Source organism: Ptiloglossa arizonensis, chromosome 8 (assembly GCF_051014685.1).
Source record: "Ptiloglossa arizonensis isolate GNS036 chromosome 8, iyPtiAriz1_principal, whole genome shotgun sequence".
Lineage (NCBI taxonomy): Eukaryota > Metazoa > Arthropoda > Insecta > Hymenoptera > Colletidae > Ptiloglossa > Ptiloglossa arizonensis.
In genome coordinates this window covers 7,435,093-7,456,208 of record NC_135055.1, presented here as the reverse complement: position 1 = coordinate 7,456,208, position 21,116 = coordinate 7,435,093, and the positions used below count along the sequence as shown (strand labels likewise).

Below are 21,116 nucleotides of genomic sequence, written 5' to 3'. Positions count from 1 at the left end.
ACTGTATTAAATATAAAAGATTTAATTTCAATAATCTACTTTTCGATTAATTAAATGCAACAAAATAGTACAAATGACACTGAAAAGCAAAGGTTATAGGCACAAAGCTGTAAAAGAAGGAAGAATAAGAAAACATGAAATCCGGTAATATGTAAACTAATTTACATATTTTCCAATTTAACAAGATAATAAAGTATAATCAAACAATTGTTTATTTTATTAATGATTAAAAAAAGATACATAAGTTATATATTTTTTTGTCGCGTTTTCTTATTAGGTAATTTTTAGTGAATCTTTTTTGTATATTATTGATAAATCTAAATCTTTATATGTTTATACTACAAAATAAAAACCTTTCTTAGCAATAAGCGATTATAAATTAAACAGTTTGTGCATTACAAACTATTTACGGAGTAAAACAATTAATAATATAATCAGTCCCAGCAGTAATCCAAATTCATAAATAGATTAGCATCACGGTTTAAGAATCCCGGTCAATCTATCCGACAACTTGACCAGAAATTAACAGTATCAGAACTGGTGTACAAATACTTGAGGAAGGTCTCGTACTCGGAGATGGTTAGAAAACAGCAGAATAGTGCATGCCACAAATTTCGTAGAAGGAACAGACGGAAGAAGACGATTCATCCTACGCGCAAATATACAAACGCAGGTATAAATTGCGAAATAACTATTGAAAATTCCAGTCGAAAAAAAAATCGACCAGGTTGTAGGCAAAGTTGTCTTTACTCTCCAGTTTACATTACTGTTCCAAGTATTTCGATTAATATGACATAATTGTTTCCGAAACGCGATTTTCCACAACATCCAGTGGTATCTACATCTAGTGATGAATATAGGCCAACTTTTGCAAGTTTAGAACGATTAGGATTACAGACTCGTAAAGTACTATCTGTGTCGATTGTTACTTATATAATTACGTCTAACAGTACTGAAGTTTTATTTCAATTCGAGGCGATGATATTGTAAGTGAAACGAATATGGTAAAAAGATATGGCTTCCGAACCATTGCAAACTTAATGTTGGAATGTCGTATTAGTGCCACCATCTAGCAAAAAATAGTGGAACTATTCTGCGACAAACTTGGCCTTTACGAGGTAGATGGCACTTTACAAAAGTGTAATTGTAGTTCGATAAGTTCTCTGTTAGATGGCGATACCAGTATACTGAGAGAAATTTTGAACGCTTATAATTAAATTAAATTGTAAATAAATTATCAGTTCAAGAATTGAATTACCATTTACGAAATACGTAAATGTTTTTTTCTGCGTTTTAAGAAGGGATTCTGATACGTGCAATCTAGACATGGTAAAGGCTATTAACGATTAAACGTATATCGCTCGATCAAGTTTCAGTACGACTTGCACAAAGATTGATCGTATCACCAGACATAATTCAACAAATGGGTGAGAGGTCTCCTGTCTCCTGCGTTGATTCTTTTTTCTACTCGATTGTAATTAATTTTTCTGCTGAGTGTATTTATTTTTCACCTGTATTTACTGTTTAGAGAACAACTTTGCAAAAAATTACATATGCGATGCACTTTCGTTTGCTGTAAATTCCGGATATTTAATTCCTGCCGATAGAAATGGAAGGATTCTACGACTTTCTTCGCGGCTGAGACTGAGTCACCCATTCGACGAAAAACAACGAATCTGAAGAAAGATTAAGGACTGAAGAAAACAAGGCCAAGGCGAACATCATAAAGAATACGTTTATTTTTTATATTTAAATTCGTAAAAATTTTCACGCAACAAAAGTAATGTACAAAAAATTACATTAAAGTGACCAAATCGCAGGGGAAAAACCAGAACAGAAAGGGTACATAATTAATACCCAATACTCATAAAAGATTGAGTAGTAAATTGCCTCGAAAATGTAGCAATACAAATCGAAATTTTTACACTCGCCAGTTCTACAGAGTTTTTTAATTAAACGTTCAGTTATTCGCTGATCGGTGTACACCTCGTCGTTTACACTCTTCCTGGCAACGTTTAATCCATCTTTTCACATCTTTCTCGCGTTCGGATTGTTTCGCTCGATTTTCGTTTCCTGCGTAAATATTCTCCAAAATGTTCGACACCGTTTCGTCCGTCACGGAATCCTTTTTGTCGTTCTGTGTCCCGTTTCTTGCTGCTTTATCTCTAGTCTCTTTTGTTTTTTCTTCGCTACCGCCAGTCCCGAGATACGTTTCTTCGTTTGTCTCCTTTCTTACGTTCCTTCTCGTATCGTTCACCATGGTACACGGTGCTGTCTGTAATTTCAGAATAAAGCATTTATTCGCGGAGTGTTGGTATCGCGTTTAGATGGAAGTCGGGGAATCCTAGGTCTTCTAGAACTTGACTTGAACAAAGGCAAGATCCCCGATGAAAAAAGAGAATAGACGTAATGAAAGTAAGCGAGAAACAAATAGCATGTGGAGTAGGGATGGCTATTCGTCGCGCTGCGAGGAATCGTCCGATTAGACTTTGTTATTTTTCCACTTTTTCTTTACGTTGATTCCGAGTCTGAATACGAAAATAATCGGACAGACTTTGTTAAATAAATAAAATAATGCAGCAATAGTAAAGATTCTCTGATATATGACACGTTTGTTGGGTAAATGTGCCTTAGGCAGTAATCAGTTTCTTCCAATATAAATGTCTGATAATTAAGAAGTAATAAAAAAAAATAAAATAAAATATGCTAGTGATCAATTTATACCACCACTTTCGGTATATACAGTTTCACGTCTCTAATGATAATACTGTGAACTACAAAAATTCTTGTTCTGACCGCGATTGGCTAACTGATATCACGTGACGAAATTTCAATGAATTTGGTAACAGAAGCAGGGATCTAAAATAGTGTCTATCGTTAATGAACGTAAGTTTGAAATATTAATATTTTACGTATGCAATTATACGTATTTTACGTATAGAATATAAAATTTTGGTAACAGAACAATTCATCACACTATTTCTTCCTCGCTTACATTTGCTATATCTATTCACTGTCTTTGTCACGGGATCGAATTACACTCATTGTTAACTCAAGACGTTGAGTAGTGGAGGAATATCATTGACATTTAAGCGAGACAACACTGAACACTTAACAAACACTGTAATCTAAAATCTCGATGAATACTGTAATCTGAAAAATCAATAAATATTGTAATCTGAAAACTCAATAGTAATCTAAATGGAAGTAAGAAGTGTGACAAGGAGAATAATGGAAAGTGTTCCATCTTACATCTGGTTCGTCGGTTATGGTCGAACTACATGCGTCTTCTGGATCTTCTTCGGAGGTGACATCCTCTTCGCTGTCTTGTAGACCCTTCTTTGTTTTCGGATCTACAGGTTTACGTCTCTTTTTAGAAACTGTCTCTTCGTAGTCACAGCTGTCGTCTTCGTGTCTGTCTCGTTTTCGCGGAGGTGTTCTCGCCGAAGAAGTTGACAAACTATCGACTCGATCGTTGGAGAACTGAATTCGATTCATTGTTATGGCGTCTGGTCCCACCAGGTGGTATTGATTGCGCAGCAGCTCCATGACGAATCTATTATGGAATTTTACGAGATCGATTAAGAATTAATCCTCGACTGGTAAGACGAAGTGTTGATTAGTGTGTTCCGAATCCTTAGGATGTACCGACTATGCATAATAATGTTAAAGGATTTAAAAAGGTTTTCATTGAAATCACTGGCTCTCTTTATACCTACTTTAAGAATACGATTGCATATGCATGTTACATATGCATATGTATGTACACAATCCTCATATTTTAAGTTTACGTAAAAGGGACCACTGTTAGGAAAATGGATTGTACATACACAAAATAAAGTTTGATGCTCACTTGCTTCGATAATTAACATTGTTTTGTAACCGAAGAAAATTTTAGTAAACCATAGAAAGAAATTTGCAACATACGTCAACCGTAACTAAAATTGTAGGGTACCTCCAGTACCGATCATTTAACATTTTTTTGTCGTAACTCGAGCTAGAGTGAATAAAATATAACTTAAAAAAGTGATTCGTTGAATAAATGGTATTCAATGAAAAAAGGAAAATTTATTCTCGAACATTTAATAACAAGGATTAATAATTCACAAAAATTAAAATGCAATTCATATTAGATACTAGATTTTCAGTTATCGTTAACAATGCTGGCAAGTGCTAATAATACACAAGAGTGTTATTTAAAATTTATTTTCACAAACATTGCAAATAAAATAATAAATATTTCACTTGTTAATTATTAACCTTCGTTGTGCAATTCCTCACACGTAATACATTTAACGATTTTTTCGTCGCTGAATGATTTCTGTATTCCGTATATTATCTACAAATCCCCCCTCTTTTGAATTTTTTCGATTAGTCTTTAATCAATTGTCCGTTTACTTAGGTGAAAAACGGAGAACCTTCCCCTACATTGGTCTCGGAAAATAAATTATTATTATCATAACTGTTATAAATTTTAGTTGTCTATCGTTGAATATTATTCACCATTGGCGCGGTTTCGGTTGCATCATGGCGTTACGATTAACAGGGTGAACTGCAAACGGAATCGGTCGATAGATGCACCGGGGTCTTCGAATGAGATAAACGGTTTGCAGTTGCCTTGAAACGCGATCGTGTCTCACGCGAGACACATTTTCGCCCGCAGCGCGCGCGCTGCTGTTTCGCCTTGACGTGGAACTAACCCTTGGGAACAGACCTGTTTCAGTGCGGTCCGCACCTGAGCATAAAGGTCACCGTCGTCGTGATAATTCGCCTCGATATAACCGACGATATCCTCGACGGTGGAGGTCAACTGGAGTCCATCTTCTTCGTGTTGCAACGATCGCATCGCCTCCATCACGCGCAACGAGAACCTCGAGGTGTTCTCCGTCATGCGCGTGCACTCGCACGATCTCTACGAATGAAAATTGAAAATATTGCAGCTTCGAGTTTTAATGTCTTTTCGTCTGACCTCGTTGGTCATTATAGCTTTGAATTTTAATATTAGTCCGTGTCTTTGTCGGTTATTTCAGATTTCAATTTTAGTATTAGTCGACGTCTTTGTTGGTTATTTCAGCTTTGAATTTTAATATTAATTCGCGTCTTCGTTGGTTTCTTCAGCTTTAAATTTTAACACTAATTTAACCAGAGGGATCGCGGTTTCGAAAATATATTAAAAAGACAAGTGTACTTACACGTGTGTTGAAAGTGTCGGTAGCCTGATTTGTATAATTTTTAGTAGCTCACGTATTATAATTAAATACACGTATTAAGGTATTCGTATTTTAATTTCTACAATTTTTAAAACCGGGTACCTAGTTCGCGGAACGGATGGTTTTACAAATTTCGAGGTTGTGAATACAAAAATGAATTAAAAAATCGAATGGTCGAAATCCAAAAGAAATTTCTAATTTCTATCTATAATAATTACATCAGGAGCGTCGGTTACTCTCGAATACTGTTTTCCAACCGCTGTGATTATTGTTATCCTCTCAAAAAGTCATTCATTGCAAGAAACGCACTAGATTTTTGTACCGAATAATCGAAAACGTTGCCCAATTTTTAATACCCAAACAGATCCCTCAAATCGTGGTCAGGATAAAGAGATTTAATCGAAGTTGACCAGAGTTCGTTTACTCGAAACTTTGACAATTATTGGAACACTTTCTACGAATTTATTTTACACCTCCTCGACGGTAGGTTCTGTCATCGCGCAGGCTGCTGAACACGATTCCGAGACCTCGTTGTCCTCGTCTTCTAGTTCATCTTCTTTGAGGATTTCGTTAAAAATCTTGTTCGCCTCTTCTTCTGGCAATTCCTCGCGATTTATGTTCTCCATTCGTGATTGGATCGAACGACTGTAGAGTTAAAAAAGGTTTCGAAAAAATAACCTATACACGAGTGACAAACAGGCGAAGTTGTAGATTATCGTCGATGGTTCTCGGTATTGAATTTCTCCGAAGAGAGCAACGTAATAACGAGAGCATGTCTATTTAATTTACCGTAATTTTCCGACAATTCCTCGCAGAAAATTCGAGGTGAACATAATGTTGACAATGGTGGGAATTACGCAGTAATTATCCAATGATGATTATCTACGTATATATTTTCAAGTTTAAATTCGAGAACGAATTCTTTTTAATTTAATCACGCAATTGTTTCAATGTTTTCCAATACCGACGCAATCCTATGAACATTTATTGCAGCTCTAAGGCGCAGAATCTGACGATCGACTCACGTTGGAGGTTAGATCGGCCCATTTGTTAAGCCCCTATCGGATCCATCTTGCTTTCGCGTTACATGAGCTTAGGCAGTTCCGTCCGTAACTGTGTTTTCCGCCGTTGTGGTATCGATTTGCGATTTAAATAATGCTACGGAAACCGCGGCACGGCCCGGGGGCGGTGTGTTGAGCCTGGAGAGGAAAAAATAGGAGGAGCGTTTGATCGCGGAAGGGAGGACGTTGTGTGTAAAATATTAATAAGAGTCGGTGTCTGGACAATGTATGTCCGTACGCGGAAGCGCACTTTCTCCAATGGTGGCTACGATATTTCGTATAAACTGTCGAGGATTGCTTGGTCTTTGACACGTCGTCCAATACCGCTTCAACTTGAACATACAAGTTCTTCTCAACGGACACTTGCACCGAAATGTGAAATGTAAAAGTTTTTTTTTAAACTGGAGACGCAGAAAGCAAGGACTTGTACAAAAATGTAAAATATACCGATACCATTAGGTTTACACATTTTAAGCTAATCGATGTTCTTTTAAAAATCGCTACGTGTACGCGCGTTTATCTTCATAACAACTAAGGTCGATCGTGAATCTAGTAATCGTAATATCGTATCCTTCGCGCGACCTTGAGTACGAACAATTTGGAAACTTGTTGAAATGAACGCGAATAATGTAACAACTACAATAGAGCAGGACGTTTATTGCACATAAGTGAGAAAATGATTTTCGTTGGCTCTTAAATATTTGTCGATTCGATCGTGCTATAACGATGAAAGTATATAGTAACGTTTAGCGTAGAGTCCAGGGCAAATTGCCATGTTTGCAGAGGGCAGTTAAACGCCCCGTTTGGCATCATTCTTGATCCCGTTTGGCGTCATAATTGAACAGACTCGCGGTTCACCCGGAGAACATCCTTTTGGCTGAATGCGATTCTTCAACAGGAACTTAATCATTTAGGCTATTTGGTCCCGCGGGCGCATGGAAGCCATTCACAGCCCTTCGGTTCCCAGGCTGTCGGCAAACTGTGGCTTACCGCGCCGTGCACGGTTCTTATCCGCACTCATCCCGGTAATTCTTGGCGAGCTGACTGACTACTCGCTGTTATCTAAACGCGAAAAGGCAAACCACGTCTATTCGTGGAACGCTAGAAGAAGAAAAACGAACGAGTAGTCCAAGAGCTGTCTTCGCGAAGCTTCGAGTCGAGGCACGTGTTTCATTATTAAAAGAAATATCAGAATTAGAATGCGACAGGAACAATCTCGAACCTTCGTAACTTCAGAGGCAATCTTTTCGCGCGTGTACTGTTCATGCTTAGATAAGGGAATGTTGGTCTTTTCGACCAGCCGAGACTCGGACACTCGAATTACCCAAGAAGATTACTCTGTTTTGAAACATCTCCGAACATCTTACGTAGTTAAAGAAAAAATTAATTTAAAAAAAAATTTTTCTTAGTAAATATTACAATAGCTTTCGTGTGTTGATGTACGGGCAAAATGTATCCATTGCTTTCTTAAAAAGATGTATACTTTTCTTTAAGGTAATAGCAATGTCAAATTTTAATACCTTTGAAACATTGTTCTCTTGAGAAACATGGGTTGATACGTTTTTTGTGGAAAATGACTAGGGTTAAGTCGGATTGTGTCGTAAAAAATATTTGATTCCATTTTGAAAAATTAATTATATTTCAAAATCATCTTCATTACTCCACCTATAGAAAAACTGTTAACATTACACGATATTCTTTCTTATATTAAATTACCCTTACGAGATAAAACAGAAGTTTTATGCATTAAATATAAGCATAAAAAGAACCTTGGTAGTTTATAGTCCTCAAGTTTTATATTCATATACATATTAAAGTAGAGACGCAATTGAAATTTATTTCTACTACTATGACAGAGACTCGTGTAAGGAATATGTACAATCGTCAAAGTTCATGCTAGCAAAAAAATATTCTGCCCTCAGCGATCATAACCGCTAGATCGCTTCGTCAGGAAATATTTAGCGCTCAATGGGTATAAGGCTGGAATCTTTTTATTTTATTTTTTAGACTCGAAACTGCTATTTAACTCTTTGCACTATTCAATTTTTTTTTTTTTATTTACCAACAACTCAATCTACAAAATAGACCAAAAAATGTGCTTTTAATAAAATGTTGTATCGCAACAGTACAGAGTGTGTAAAAAAATTTATTTTTCATCTACGTTAACACTGAATTTACCAACCAATCGAAATGACTGGTTCCAACTGCTTCCATAATGAAATTTACTTTAAATTCCATGGCATGTTTTCTGAAGACATTATGATTTTTCTATTCTACGTGTGTGATCAATTTTACAAATGCTTCTTTTTCCTCATCAACTGATTTTCTTTTAGATACATACGAGGTATACCTTAATATTACGAAATCTGTCAGTAGTTCTAGCGTTAAGTAGTAAAGTAGTCATGTAATGTCGAGTTTAGCGAAGTAGGAATGGTAAGGGTTAAAATAAAGCAAAATCTATTTTCTCAAAATTTCAAAATTCTTTCACAATTCTTCATCAGGATTCGATCGAACATCTTTCGACATTGCTCGAAATTAAAGGATTGAAAGCTGGGATCTTTCTGTCTTATTTCTAAGACTTCAAACTACTGTTTAAAACGAACCAAAAAATGTACTCGTTAACAATTTCAAACTATCCTACACCCTTAATCAGGCTTCGATCGAACTTTTGATTTTTACTCGGGAAAAAAGTGTACCCTGGATCGACGAACAAGTTGAAAAACCGATTAATCGCTCCACCTGACACCGAACGTACCTCTGAGAGAACGAAGACGCGGTTGGCGAGATCGTAAATAGCCCCGGAGTGAAGCAAGGAAAGTTTAATCGCATCTTTTACAACAGAGGGTAGGAGACGGTGGAGGAGAGGGGAGAATACGAGGCGATGAAGGCGATCGGTGGTGGGGGAGGAAGCGGTGTCCTCGTGACGACTTGATGAGATAACTTTGCTCGAGTTGTGAAACAACGGGGCGTCGCGCGATTCGTGACTTCGTGCGAGGGTGCAAGGAATCCGTGCCTCCTGCGCTTAAGCGGGGGATGGTGGCGAACGGGGGACGGAGGATAGAATTAAGGGCCAGACACGCGACCCCCCCTCGCCGCGCTGTCGTTCTCGGGTGTGCAAACTGGGGAACACGGTGTTGTTGCGTGATGCCCGTTTCGTGTTCATCGCCTTTCGAACGGAGAACGATTCGACGAGAAAAATACTTGTTGAAGCGGTCTTGGTCTTTCGAGAACTCGGACAACTGACAAGGAAACACAGAGCGTTCCATAGAAAATGCTAACATAACCTAAAATGGGATCTCACGGTTCCCCGAGTAACACAAGTATCACATTGTTTGAAAAAGGTTGAAATAAAACAGTTTACTCGCGATTTTTGATTATCGATATTCTTCCATTTTCTACAATGGTACCCGTCTATCGAACTTTAGTTCTCGCTTTTATGGAAATTCTTCGATTCTTGTGGCGAGGAATCCTGGTCGGATATCTTTCGACCGTACCAAAATTTCGCGATTCCTTCGCTGAGTGAGAAAATGTTTTGCGAACTCTTTCAGTAAATATTAATTTTCAGAGGAAGGTGAACAAATTTTGTACGATGTCTTTGCGAAGTATATTAAACGGGAGAAAAATTTCAGTTTGATGCGTGGTATAATTGAAAAAGAGAAGAAACGATTTTAAATATTGCCCATTTTTTTATTCGAGACTCCCTCAAGAGATTACAAAGGAAATTGAGAATTTCCGGTGGGTCTCGAAAAATCTCCCATTTTGAATCGCTTTGGAAACCAACGTTTTCATCGAAATCAGCGTCGAATGCTTCTCGAATATTCACAACTGAACGACACGTTGATACAAAGTGTCACAATTTAATATTGCGCTACTTTTATCGGAGAAAAGAAAAGGAAAAGATTCTAGCGATTGTTCGTTTATCAACTCGAGATACGAGGGTAATGTTACCCAATCCCCTTAAAGTAATGTTACCTAAGAAATCGAGGGATTCCTTACGGACTTCGAAACCGAGGTAGGGGAAACACCGATGGTTGTACGAAGATATCCACGGCGGTGTGTAATCCGTCGTTTCCAGGACGGCGATTAGGCAGATTACCCTGAGGTCGCGCATCGTAATGGACATTGAGGGGTTTCGGGGACGCGTCCGGGGCTCAGGAGGTCACATGACGCGATGTCACGTTACTCGTTGGCCGCGGACAGGTGTTTGGGTTCGCACGAGTAGACTGTGCGAGTGAGAACCCGAGCACGGGCCACTGAGAGTAAGGAGGGCGAGGGGGGGTGCGGGGGGGTCGCTATCGCGCATCGAGCCACATAATGATAACGAGCGTCCGATAAAGCGACGAGAACCGCTGCTCGTAATGTTGGGACAATCTCGCTGATTATTTTCTGCTTCCGCGGAAGAACGTTGAGGCTCGATCGAGCGATTCCCGAGGTAGTATTTATTCAATCCTTTTACAGACGTCGTGGATTGCAATTACTCCGAACCGTTTATTATGAAACCGACGTGAGTCCATTTGAAAAGAAAAAAGGGGCGGGAAAAAAATGAGAATTTGATGTAAACGAATAAAATTCAGAGATTCGGTTTCTTTAGGTAGCTATTTTTTGAACTCGTTTATCAACACTTTTCGGGTTCTTTTGCTTCGAAAAGTACAAAATCGATTCGGTGGATTATGAGCGCAATTCAAATTACGCGAAGAACAATTCAGAGTGTACGAAACTTTAGAAATTTTACTTATTTATACCTGTTTTGTAATTGGACTGTTCAATAAAAATCAAGTTAAATTTGTGGATTTGCAGAAAAATATTTAATTTACTTGCTCCTTAAACATTCTAACGATTTTGTTAAAGAAGAGTTCGTTTTTTTTACACAAAGAGGAGAAACTATTGCACGAGTCCTGGATGTTCTAATGAACTCTTGGGTAAGGTTATTGTAGCAAGTTTTACCACAGATTCGTCTGTTAATTGGCGACACTCTTCTGCGTGTAGGGACTTCAACTTTTTTTGTGGAATTTCTCTTTTATTTTAAAGTTGAATTTTCACTGGTCTTTGATCAAACTTTCAAACATCTTCTCCTAGCCACAGAAAACCTGTTTTAAGATCTTTCTCGTTTGACTCAAAGTCTAGACTTATAGGAGAGTGCCATGTAATAAGTAAGTACGTCTGGGACAGAATTTGCTGGAATATTCTTATCAAAGAGAGAACTAACTCAATACCAAAAGAACCTCCTTCGATTAGTTAAGAGGGAAGGACGGTTTGAAATTTGGAAAGATCAATTTTTTTATCTTATATAGTAGTTTGAAGTCTTAAGAATAAAATGTGAAAGCAACATGACGCAACATTTTGGTCCGCGCCTAACAATCCGTTTAGAAACTTTAAATTCGTTTTTCTCGAAATGATGTTTTCAGGAACGGTGTGCAAGATACCTCGAGATCTAGTTACCCGGTTATTTTGAAATTTTATAGACGTCTTTAATATAACGTTTGTTAAAAAATGATGTAGCAATTTTTAAAAAATTTTAATTATTCCGGAAGATATCAACAAAAAACCTACAAATTGTTCGTTCAAATTCGACTCTCACATATAAACAGTTTCAATTCTGGCAATTTTCATAAAAATCAAATCGTTCGAACGTCAATCTCTAGAGAATATATTATAGTTCTAGCATATTTTGAATTTTCTTTGCACCTCATCCTGTTTGGATGGAACCGTGCAAACCGATAGGCCACATTGAAAAATAATCATTGAAAACGATGAGTTCGCGAACGCAAATAACGACCATTTTGTCAAAACATACCACTGACTTTTATAGTTCGCACTATCGTAAGTTATATTACAAAAACTAATATGTATTACTTTTTAATGCGTCAAACCGACCCGCCCCCTTAAAAAGGGCTTCTAGGGAGGTTCTTCAAGTGCTTCAAGTCTCCGAAATCATCTTCCGTACATACGATATTTAGAAATTTCAGCGAAGCGACCGAACAAGCTCCGACAATGATTCATTCCTTGTTCTCTAGCGCACCTGGCGAACTTGCGTTCCTACTATGGCTAAATTGTTGTTTGTAAGACACCTGTACTGCGGCCTCGTGAGATCACGACCACATGGCAGAGGCGCATCACCCTTCGCCGCTAAATTAGATATTACGATAACAAATGGCGTTATTTAACCCGCCATGCGCCCTTCCACCCCTTCTCCGTCTCCCACACAGGTTAAATTCGAACAGACGAAGTAACCCGAATTGCTCGTCCTTTTCTAGCGCACATTGTGGACGCGCCACGTTGTAAATCACCACCGCGCCTGCAAACTTTCTCCTTACGAGCGAGGCGTTGACACAGAAAAAGACACTGGTCTCGAAGACTTCATTTTACGACGGACAACACTTTTCGTGATTAATTTAGGACAAATCACATCGAACGTAGCCGAAAACTGCCATCATTATTTGCAAATTTCTTTCTGAAAATCATGGTAAGGATTGGGAAATCTCGGTTGGTCGGACATCGAGATAAAAACCTTTGGTTTTTTCTAATTCTTAAACCACACCGATCAGAGCATTATTTTATCATTGGCAATTTGTTCATTTATTTGTTTGTTTATTTATTTACAAACCCTTTAGAATACAAAGCAAAAAGAAAGAAGAATTAACGGTAAGAATGCATAACAGGGAACAATTGAAACATGAATCTAGCAGGAGTAGAAAAGAAATCAATATATTTACAGTATTTATTAACATATTTTAGAACAGTGTTCAAGGAACTATTAGCGCGGTATCTGAACATTTAGAAATGTTAAGACATAATTTATTACCTGAACACCAATTTTCCAAATTACTAATTGTAAGATCAGATTATGTAAGAGATGCACTGTGAGAGAAATCAATAGTATGAAAGATCTTGAGATCGTCCGCGAACAATAGAGAGGAGCAATATGTGAAACGTTCGGGAATGTTATTAATATACACAAGAAACAGTAGAGGACCCAAATGTGATCATTAGAGAAAGATTTCAAATCCTTTGCACTCGAAGATTCTTCTGTGACGAAGAACTTAGTCGTTTGACGAAATTTCTTAAAACAAAAATTACAAATAATTTCGAATATAATTTTATTCGCTCAACATTTTGTACATGTTTACATTTTGCGAGGTATAATATTCGAACGGGAAGTCATGCAATTTTTCACGATACAATATGACGCGAGTTACCGTGCTAAATTTATGGCGGCCGAGAGTCGCCTTTCGACTGCAAAAGGTTAGTGTCGAGAGATATCTCGTTAATTCTTTTCTCAAAGCACTCGCCATGTTTTCTACACGAGTGACTTGATTCTCAGTTCCGTGACCAAACACACATCGTTGCGAAGCATACACTGTACGTTGCTCGCCAACTTCGAAGATCGAATCACTGTGGTACTTACCAACTGATTTTGGTGGATCATTTTTATGACGTTGGATGATCGAAGGTTCTGGGGACCCAAGTTGCAGAGCACCTCCCACCTCCCTAGAAAGCAATCGATCTCTCGACCGTTAATTAGTAGCCATGGCCAGTACAACAGGGTAGGGAGTTGCAACATTGATGAGGTCGACTAAAAACAATTTCAAGCCCCGACCTCATCAATGTTGCAATCCCCCATCAATGTTGATCGTCGTCGTCTAATTTAGTTCATAATAATTATCAGCGCATTAAACATTCGCGGGTAGGAGGAAAGTGTCAGCTGCCGATTGTCCCAGAGACATTAGAAACACGTACCCGACTTCTGTCTAGCCGGGTGGTGCAGGTGGAACGTTCTTGCGTACGCGACTATAAGTACGGATAGTTGCATACTGCGGCGAAACTTTGCGAAAAGTCGGTGGAGATTATCGTACTTCCTGAATACGATAAAAGAATCGCGATGAGTCGGTTCCCGAAACCGTGAAAAGACACAACGTGCACGTTTATCCGATGGTATTTTCATATTAGAAGCGGGGGATGGTTTACTCGTGTCTAAGGGATTTTTTTGGGGGAGAAAAATACGCGAGCATCGAACTGAAACTTTTTCCGTCGATTAGTATATTCAGGAAGACGTTACAGGAATTTTTTCGTGTAATTTACTGCGGTAATACAAATTTTACTATTGCTCTATCATATATAGTAACGTAAAGGTGCATTATTTACCTCCCGTATTGTATATGGTGAAAAGAACATATTGCGTACACTCGTCTCATGTAAGTTTTTATACCGTACTTTTGTTAATAATTTAATTTAACATCCTATCGGAAAGTTCTTTTCGCATTTACATATTCCCATGTCTTGGATTAAATCATTCTTCTATTCCATCACACCCAAGACTCGGAGTCGGTGAAAACATATCTACGAAGACAAACTATACTTGATTTGTGGTCTGATAATTTTACACGCAGTGCCCCGAACATGACCATGACTTATGAACGTCATCGCGAGTCGTACGTCACGGAGACAAAATTATATGTTCCACGTTTTGTATATCCTATTTTTCTTAATAAATTGCACCACTGTATTAATTATCGTTGTTTCTTAATACATTGATGACGAGAGACGCTAATTTGCATCCTAAAACAGTAAAAAAGGCAGTGGATACGAGATGACAAACATGTTTGTGAATGTGTGCCACAATTGGCGAAAAATTGAGCAAGTGACGACTCTGAAGCAGAAGAAGATGTAGTTCAAATTGCACAACAAGGAATTTGCTTCTTATGGCTACACACCAGAAAGATTGTCTGGGAATGTGCAAAACAAATTATTAGCACTAAAAAAACAAAAATATCTAAAGAGAAAATATCGCGTACATACTGCAAGTAAAAGTAGGGGCAATGCATATGATATATTTATAAATTTTACTTAGTAGTTTTACATATCACACTAAAAAATGTTACTATAAATATCTTCAAAAATGCTGATTTATTTTTAATAAAATATTTGACTTGTTAAATACTGTACACTCTTTTGAATTTCGATCATTTATTAAATAATTCAAAAAAATACGTTGGATCAAGTTATACGCTTATCAGAGCATAGTCATCAACGTGTTAAATTACCCTCTACATACAGTCTAATAATCCAACACTGTTGAAGTCCAAGCATGGCAAATTCTCGAAATTATAACATATTTGATTATTTGCTTTTCGAAAATCCCCTCTCTCGTAATTGTAGATTTAGAACAACTTTCACCGATCAGATCTCTGTCATTCAGTCATGCAAGGTACGAATAAGCCGAGCGACCTATTATAACAGTGGAGATCCGCAGATTAGGGTCGTGATACATGCGAGGATGAGCGATTACTCTTCGCGGGACCAACTGACAACCCCAGGATTGGCTGGTTCGGCTGGCTTTTGCCCTTCTTGACCACTCGGAACGCGTGCTGGCTGCTCGTCCCTAATGACTCGAGAGGCGGAACAGTCGCTTCCGACGAGCAGTGCGCGCGCACCTTGTAGGCGGGAATTCCACCCCTTAGCGGCGACGAATTGGACATTCTTCCGGTGGGCAAGGTATGCGGCAGAACGGCACGTGACACGAAACGTCAACAAGGTGAATAGGGAAAGTCAAAATCGCAACTACAAAGGGAGTTTACCAACGAGTCGGAAGAACGCCATCAGGGAAGATTGTGACGCTTCCGGTGACAATTCGACAACCCGTGAAACGCGCAACTCGTGGCAAACAAAAGCGAAAGAGTTCGTCTGGAACTGGACCGGAAGTGTCAATGAAGCGACGATGTCGAAACGTCGAAGAGGAAGCGTCCTCAATGTGCGACAGAGTCTGTTTATCGTCTTGAATTAATTTAACAATTAACGATTGAAATTGATCCCGGAAGTTTCTTTAAAAAAGAGGTTCCAGGGATAACTGGAACGCTGAATGAGTCTCTTACGATTGGTTTGATGAGAGGAAATAGTGATCTGACTATACTCGGGATTACGTGACTGTTATCAGTGTCCTTGAGTTTCGTAGGATTTCATCGTTGTTGTGAGTTTATAGTAGACCGCAGTCGAGAAAATACGAGTGAAATTTACTAGTTTATCTTTTATCGGCGATGTTTTATCATTGGAAGTTGAAACAAGTTAGGATCCCTTACCTGGTTGATTATATACATAGTCTCTTCGTACACTCGGAATTACGTAATTGTTATCAGTATTCTTCAGGCCCATAGGATTTCATCGTTGTTGTGAGTTTATAACAGTTTATAGTCGGGACAATACATTTACTTAAATATATTTTATGTGCAACTGGGTTCAACATATTTTGGTTCAATTTTTATCAATTTCAATGTTTATCTTTGAAAATATTCTCTTCTCATATCTTGCACTATCTGATGGAGACCTATAACTAAAATTTCAAAAATAAAAAATCGACGATAAAAAATATTCATTTGTATAATTTCATTTATATCGGTTTTATAGGATTTTCAGAAGGAATGAGCTCCCACGCGCACGCAAGAACGATTTGTACTGGAAGCACAGTAAGTGGCGCATTTTCCGCGTTGCACCTTTTGAGACGTTATAACCTCTTCGGGCCAACATCAGGTATTTTTAAAAACTAACAAGGAATTATGTTATCTCAAGACTTAAATTGTAAAACTCGTGACGATGTATTATCATTCTATCTTTTTCTATTTCTGCCCTTTTTAATCGTTTCCCATTATTATAGACTGTAATTTCGAATGTCTCTGCTTTTCTTTGTACTTGCTTCACAATTTTCAAAAGAATAACGTTAATATTTCCTTTGTATAATAAATTTATACTGATAAGAAAATGTATTAATTTTATTCCATTTTTATATTTATTGTCTACACATATTAGAAGCATTCTAAGTTTATTATTTATCAAATTATTTACAAATATCATTGTATAATTATTAATTATTTATTACTTTACTTTTTCAATCATTTCAAATATGTTAGCACATGCGTGTACGGTTAGTCCTTGAATTATCTTGAATATCATCATTCGAAAGTAACTACTGAAATTGTAAATATAAATTTGTAATTAAATTGGCAACATCATCGAAGTGATACATCGGTTTGGTGTTTTATTTATTTTAAATAAAATGAGAAATTCCTTTAAAGAGGTTAATTATAGGGTGTGATGTTTCATTTTGTTAGTAGACACGTGGTAATATAATCAAAAGTCATGAACGATTGAACAAGTTAACTGACGTTAATACTCGAGCTCGGACGATTTCGAAATCGTAACCAAGTCCTCCAGTAGCCGTGATCGTCTAGTGGTTAGGACCCTACGTTGTGGCCGTAGTAACCCAGGTTCGAATCCTGGTCACGGCAGTGTTACCCAATGGAACATTGTCACGGTGGAGGTTTATTTTTTTTATCGCGCATTTTATCCATACAATACTTCAACATCTACTTGCACACTTAAATTCATCTATTTTTTATTACTTTTGTTTAATTCACATTTTTTATTTTTATAACACAATTTCTCTTTCGATAATGAATATGTAAAATTTATATACCCTTCCGTCATCCATGCCTACGTATCGTACATTTTTGTGTTCTTATTTCGGTATTATTATCATAAAAGATAACAATTAAAAGGAATGTGTTCTCATAGCGAGGATATATGTAAAAACATTTGCTTTCGTATAATTCACGATGAACTGACGAAGATTTCACGGAAACACGCAAATGTTACTTATTTAATGCTCTAGAGTCGATAGGATACTTGAATTCGCTTAATGTTAATAAAACTTATTATCTCATTAATACGCTTAATTAAATTATTGTTCGAAACAGACGGAATATAATTGCAGAATTTGTTTTTCTTACTTTAGATTTATTTTGTGTAATTCCAATTTTGATAATTAATAATTTGTTTGCAAATGCAAAATTTTATATTCGTGTTACATGTAATTTTAAATAAGATTGAAAACAATTTTATAAATTATAAAGTATAAAAAAAAATATTCCACATAAGAATATACCCCTGGTGGGACTCGAACCCACAATCCCCGGTTTAGGAGACCGATGCCTTATCCATTAGGCCACAGGGGCTGTTGATGTTAAATTTCTTCAAAATATATGTCATGTTACTATAATACGACAAAGTTAATCAATACTAATTACCATATTCTGTGAAGCATAAATAAATAAACGAAATACCTTGAATTGATACATTCGACATAACATACTCGACCAATTGTTGGTAAAACCAATACCGAAATGCAATTTGCAGTGCATGGTGTATCGTAAACTATATTTCAAATAAATCGATTCAACGGTCATTATCATGCAAACGTTTTTTGCTCGAGAAGCGTATTTTTTCAACACGCGGAAAACGTAACATTCGTGAAAATAAACAAGTTTTTAAAAACAATATTTATAATACGACAACTTATAATAAATTTACAATGAATTTGTAGACTTGTGCAGATACGAGCCATGCAATTCTAGAGATTACAGTTTCGGAGATCCGGATGTTTTAACAAATTCCAATACACCAGATACAACAATTGGCCGAACACAATCACCGTTAACACCATTGGCTACGTTCTCTCTTCCAGGGTCTTTGCTCCAACCTCCGTTTTTATCTACTGTACCACCTTTAATGCAATCTTTGAGTGTGCCACAACCATTTTCGAATACTAATACGGGTAAGTTAACGTTTCATTGATTTTTTAATTGATAAACTGAATAAGTACAAATTTATTAAACATTCTTGTACAATATATATATTATTAAAAAAACTGAATCTCAACCGCCTCGGTAGCGCAGTAGGCAGCGCGTAAGTCTCATAATCTTAAGGTCGTGAGTTCGATCCTCACCCGGGGCAATTTTTTTTGCATTCTTTTCTTGGCGTCTTCGTTGCGCCAATATAAAACCTGCCTTGATCATTTATCTTATATGTAAAAACAATTCAAAAAAAAAAAAAAAAGAAGAAAGCTTTTGCACGGTAAAACAACTGTCGATAAAACAGGTAGTATGGTAACGCGTCACCTTCTGGATACGAACGGCATCTCGAATGTACAAAGACGACCTAGGAGCGAGAAAAAACCGATTCCAGACAATCAGAAAGACGAAAAATATTACGAAAGACGTAAACGTAACAATCAAGCTGCAAAAAAATCTCGAGATGCTCGTAAAATTCGAGAAGATCATGTGAGTATAGAACATTCCATGAGGCGATGAAGCTGCATGTAAACAGAGCTTGTCAAGTGACAGAAATTGCTTTGGTCGTTATTCGAACACGTTATGCGTATTACAAGTTCGACGAAATCCTATTGTATTTATATATGTATGTGTATTCAACGAATAGACTTGTCAACGTAACCTTGCCGCAGTCACGTATTTTTATTTAGATTCACTTTATAATAAAGACGATTTATGAAATATTAAAGTTTGTAACAAAGTCAACATTTTCATCGAGCACCTTTGTGTTCAATAATCCTTCAATCAATGTTATATTGTAGATCGCGTTACGAGCGACCATGTTAGAGCATGAGAACGCAATTTTGAGAGCGCAAATAATAACACTTAGAGAGGAAGCGCAATCTCTTCGACATATGTTAATTAAACAACAAGCGCCGGCGTTGCAATCCATTCAACGTTCAATCTCTTCACTAACGCCTATTAGACTGTCGCCCCCACATACTGCAACAACTTTGGATTGTCAGATTTAACTTTATTGAAGAGTCACACTAATGGAAATGTTTGGTAGTTGAATAAGTATTGTTAGATAACCACATCGAGGAACTATATTCGTGATGTATTATTAATCTGCTCATTCAAATATGTATATCCTTTTTATATTGATCGTTTTCAAATTTCGTTAATTTATTTTTTAGAGGGACATTGTTTGGGAAACTTTTATAAGACAATTATTGGAAAACATGTCTAAATATATGGTAATTATTTAGAAAAGGGGGGATCTCACCGATTTCAATAATTTTTGAATATGTTATAGACATCAACATTCTGAACAACTTTTTCCTGTACATATAACCTCCGCTTGGCCTTAGTTTCCGAGATTTTTGCAAAAACCTATTGCTACTACTCAAAGAATATTGTCTATAGCTATATGTTTGTGGCAGCGGGTGTGCAAGCGTTTTACACACGTATAACGGGTGTACTTCCAAATTCGACCGAATAGCCGGTCACTCCACGGCGACTGGAATAAAAGAACCTGATCTGCATCTAAACCATTAAATTAGTTACTAGTAAGAATAGTTAGGTTTCAATAAGGTTTGAGTTAGGTTTTTTTATTCTAGCTGCCTCAAGGCGGCCGGCTACTCGGCCGAGTTATTAAGTACACCCGTTTGGTCGTTGGTCGCCATGCCATTGTTATAGAAACAAGAAATAAAGAGGAATCGTGAGCTGACGCATCAGAGTCACAGACGCGTACGTACAGATAGAATTCAATACTATATAGTAGCAGTGATCTTTTTGAGGAAAAATCTCAGAAACTAAGGCCGAGCGGCGATTATATGAATGGGAAAAAGTTGTTCAAAATGTTAAACTACAACAACATATTCACAAATCGTCGAAATCGGTGAGACCTCCCCTTTTCTAAATAATTGCCAAAAATATATTTTATTCATTACTGGTTTAATTAGACAAAAAAATTAAGTCCAGCCCCTTAAATGAATTTAGAATTAATTTACTAAACAGTACTTGAAAAAAGATTTGTAGTTTGCATGTGAAGTACATCAAAAGTTTGAAGGCACATGAATGTAAATATTTGTTAAAAGATGCTAATTCTTTTAAGACTATATAGTGAAACTAATGTAAATAGTGAATGATGTATCATTTTATAACTATTGATAAATAAAGATGTATGTATTGAACGAAATAGTCTTACTATTATGTAACAGTTATTTAAAATAAATCACATTGAACAT

At 37.0% G+C, this 21,116-nt stretch overlaps 3 protein-coding genes and 3 non-coding genes across 7 annotated transcripts; 4 read left to right on the top strand and 2 right to left on the bottom strand.

The window, feature by feature from the left end:
• The first annotated feature begins 73 nt into the window (after window positions 1–73).
• Window positions 74–2,212, top strand: LOC143150289 (uncharacterized). Its single transcript, XM_076318464.1, has 3 exons — window positions 74–144; window positions 468–673; window positions 1,529–2,212. The coding sequence occupies exons 1-3, from the start codon at window positions 74–76 to the stop codon at window positions 1,678–1,680; spliced, it is 429 nt and encodes a 142-aa protein (XP_076174579.1). The 3' UTR covers window positions 1,681–2,212.
• LOC143150287 (uncharacterized) lies at window positions 1,816–4,845 on the bottom strand. Of its 2 annotated transcripts, none has more exons than XM_076318462.1 (3): window positions 4,715–4,845; window positions 3,253–3,556; window positions 1,816–2,275 (listed from the first exon to the last, which is right to left on the bottom strand). In XM_076318462.1, exons 2-3 carry the CDS (start codon window positions 3,547–3,549, stop codon window positions 1,961–1,963), a joined length of 612 nt encoding a protein of 203 aa, XP_076174577.1. In that variant the 5' UTR covers window positions 3,550–3,556; window positions 4,715–4,845; the 3' UTR covers window positions 1,816–1,960. The 2 variants fall into 2 exon arrangements, with proteins under 2 accessions (XP_076174577.1, XP_076174578.1); XM_076318463.1 differs by lacking the exon at window positions 4,715–4,845 and adding an exon at window positions 4,504–4,566.
• An 11,838-nt stretch (window positions 4,846–16,683) lies between these two features.
• Window positions 16,684–21,061, top strand: LOC143149984 (uncharacterized). Its single transcript, XM_076317915.1, has 4 exons — window positions 16,684–16,792; window positions 18,642–18,872; window positions 19,196–19,377; window positions 19,689–21,061. Exons 1-4 carry the CDS (start codon window positions 16,684–16,686, stop codon window positions 19,896–19,898), a joined length of 732 nt encoding a protein of 243 aa, XP_076174030.1. The 3' UTR covers window positions 19,899–21,061.
• Trnah-gug (transfer RNA histidin (anticodon GUG)) lies at window positions 17,476–17,547 on the top strand. The gene has a single exon. It is a non-coding gene; the product is annotated as a tRNA-His (tRNA).
• Window positions 18,201–18,273, bottom strand: Trnar-ccu (transfer RNA arginine (anticodon CCU)). The gene has a single exon. It is a non-coding gene; the product is annotated as a tRNA-Arg (tRNA).
• Window positions 18,979–19,051, top strand: Trnam-cau (transfer RNA methionine (anticodon CAU)). The gene has a single exon. It is a non-coding gene; the product is annotated as a tRNA-Met (tRNA).
• Window positions 21,062–21,116: the final 55 nt, after the last annotated feature.

Excerpts from the sequence above, each read along its gene's own strand:
- LOC143150289 (XM_076318464.1), top strand. The coding sequence starts at position 74 with ATGACACTGAAAAGCAAAGGTTATAGGCACAAAGCTGTAAAAGAAGGA. Across the intron at positions 145-467 it reads ATAAGAAAACATGAAATCCG|ATTAGCATCACGGTTTAAGA; the intron begins GTAATATGTAAA and ends ATTCATAAATAG. Across the intron at positions 674-1,528 it reads GCGCAAATATACAAACGCAG|AGAACAACTTTGCAAAAAAT; the intron begins GTATAAATTGCG and ends TTTACTGTTTAG.
- LOC143150287 (XM_076318462.1), bottom strand. The coding sequence starts at position 3,549 with ATGGAGCTGCTGCGCAATCAATACCACCTGGTGGGACCAGACGCCATA. Across the intron at positions 2,276-3,252 it reads CCATAACCGACGAACCAGAT|ACAGCACCGTGTACCATGGT; the intron begins GTAAGATGGAAC and ends CTGAAATTACAG.
- LOC143149984 (XM_076317915.1), top strand. The coding sequence starts at position 16,684 with ATGAGCTCCCACGCGCACGCAAGAACGATTTGTACTGGAAGCACAGTA. Across the intron at positions 18,873-19,195 it reads ATTTTCGAATACTAATACGG|GTAGTATGGTAACGCGTCAC; the intron begins GTAAGTTAACGT and ends TCGATAAAACAG. Across the intron at positions 19,378-19,688 it reads GTAAAATTCGAGAAGATCAT|ATCGCGTTACGAGCGACCAT; the intron begins GTGAGTATAGAA and ends GTTATATTGTAG.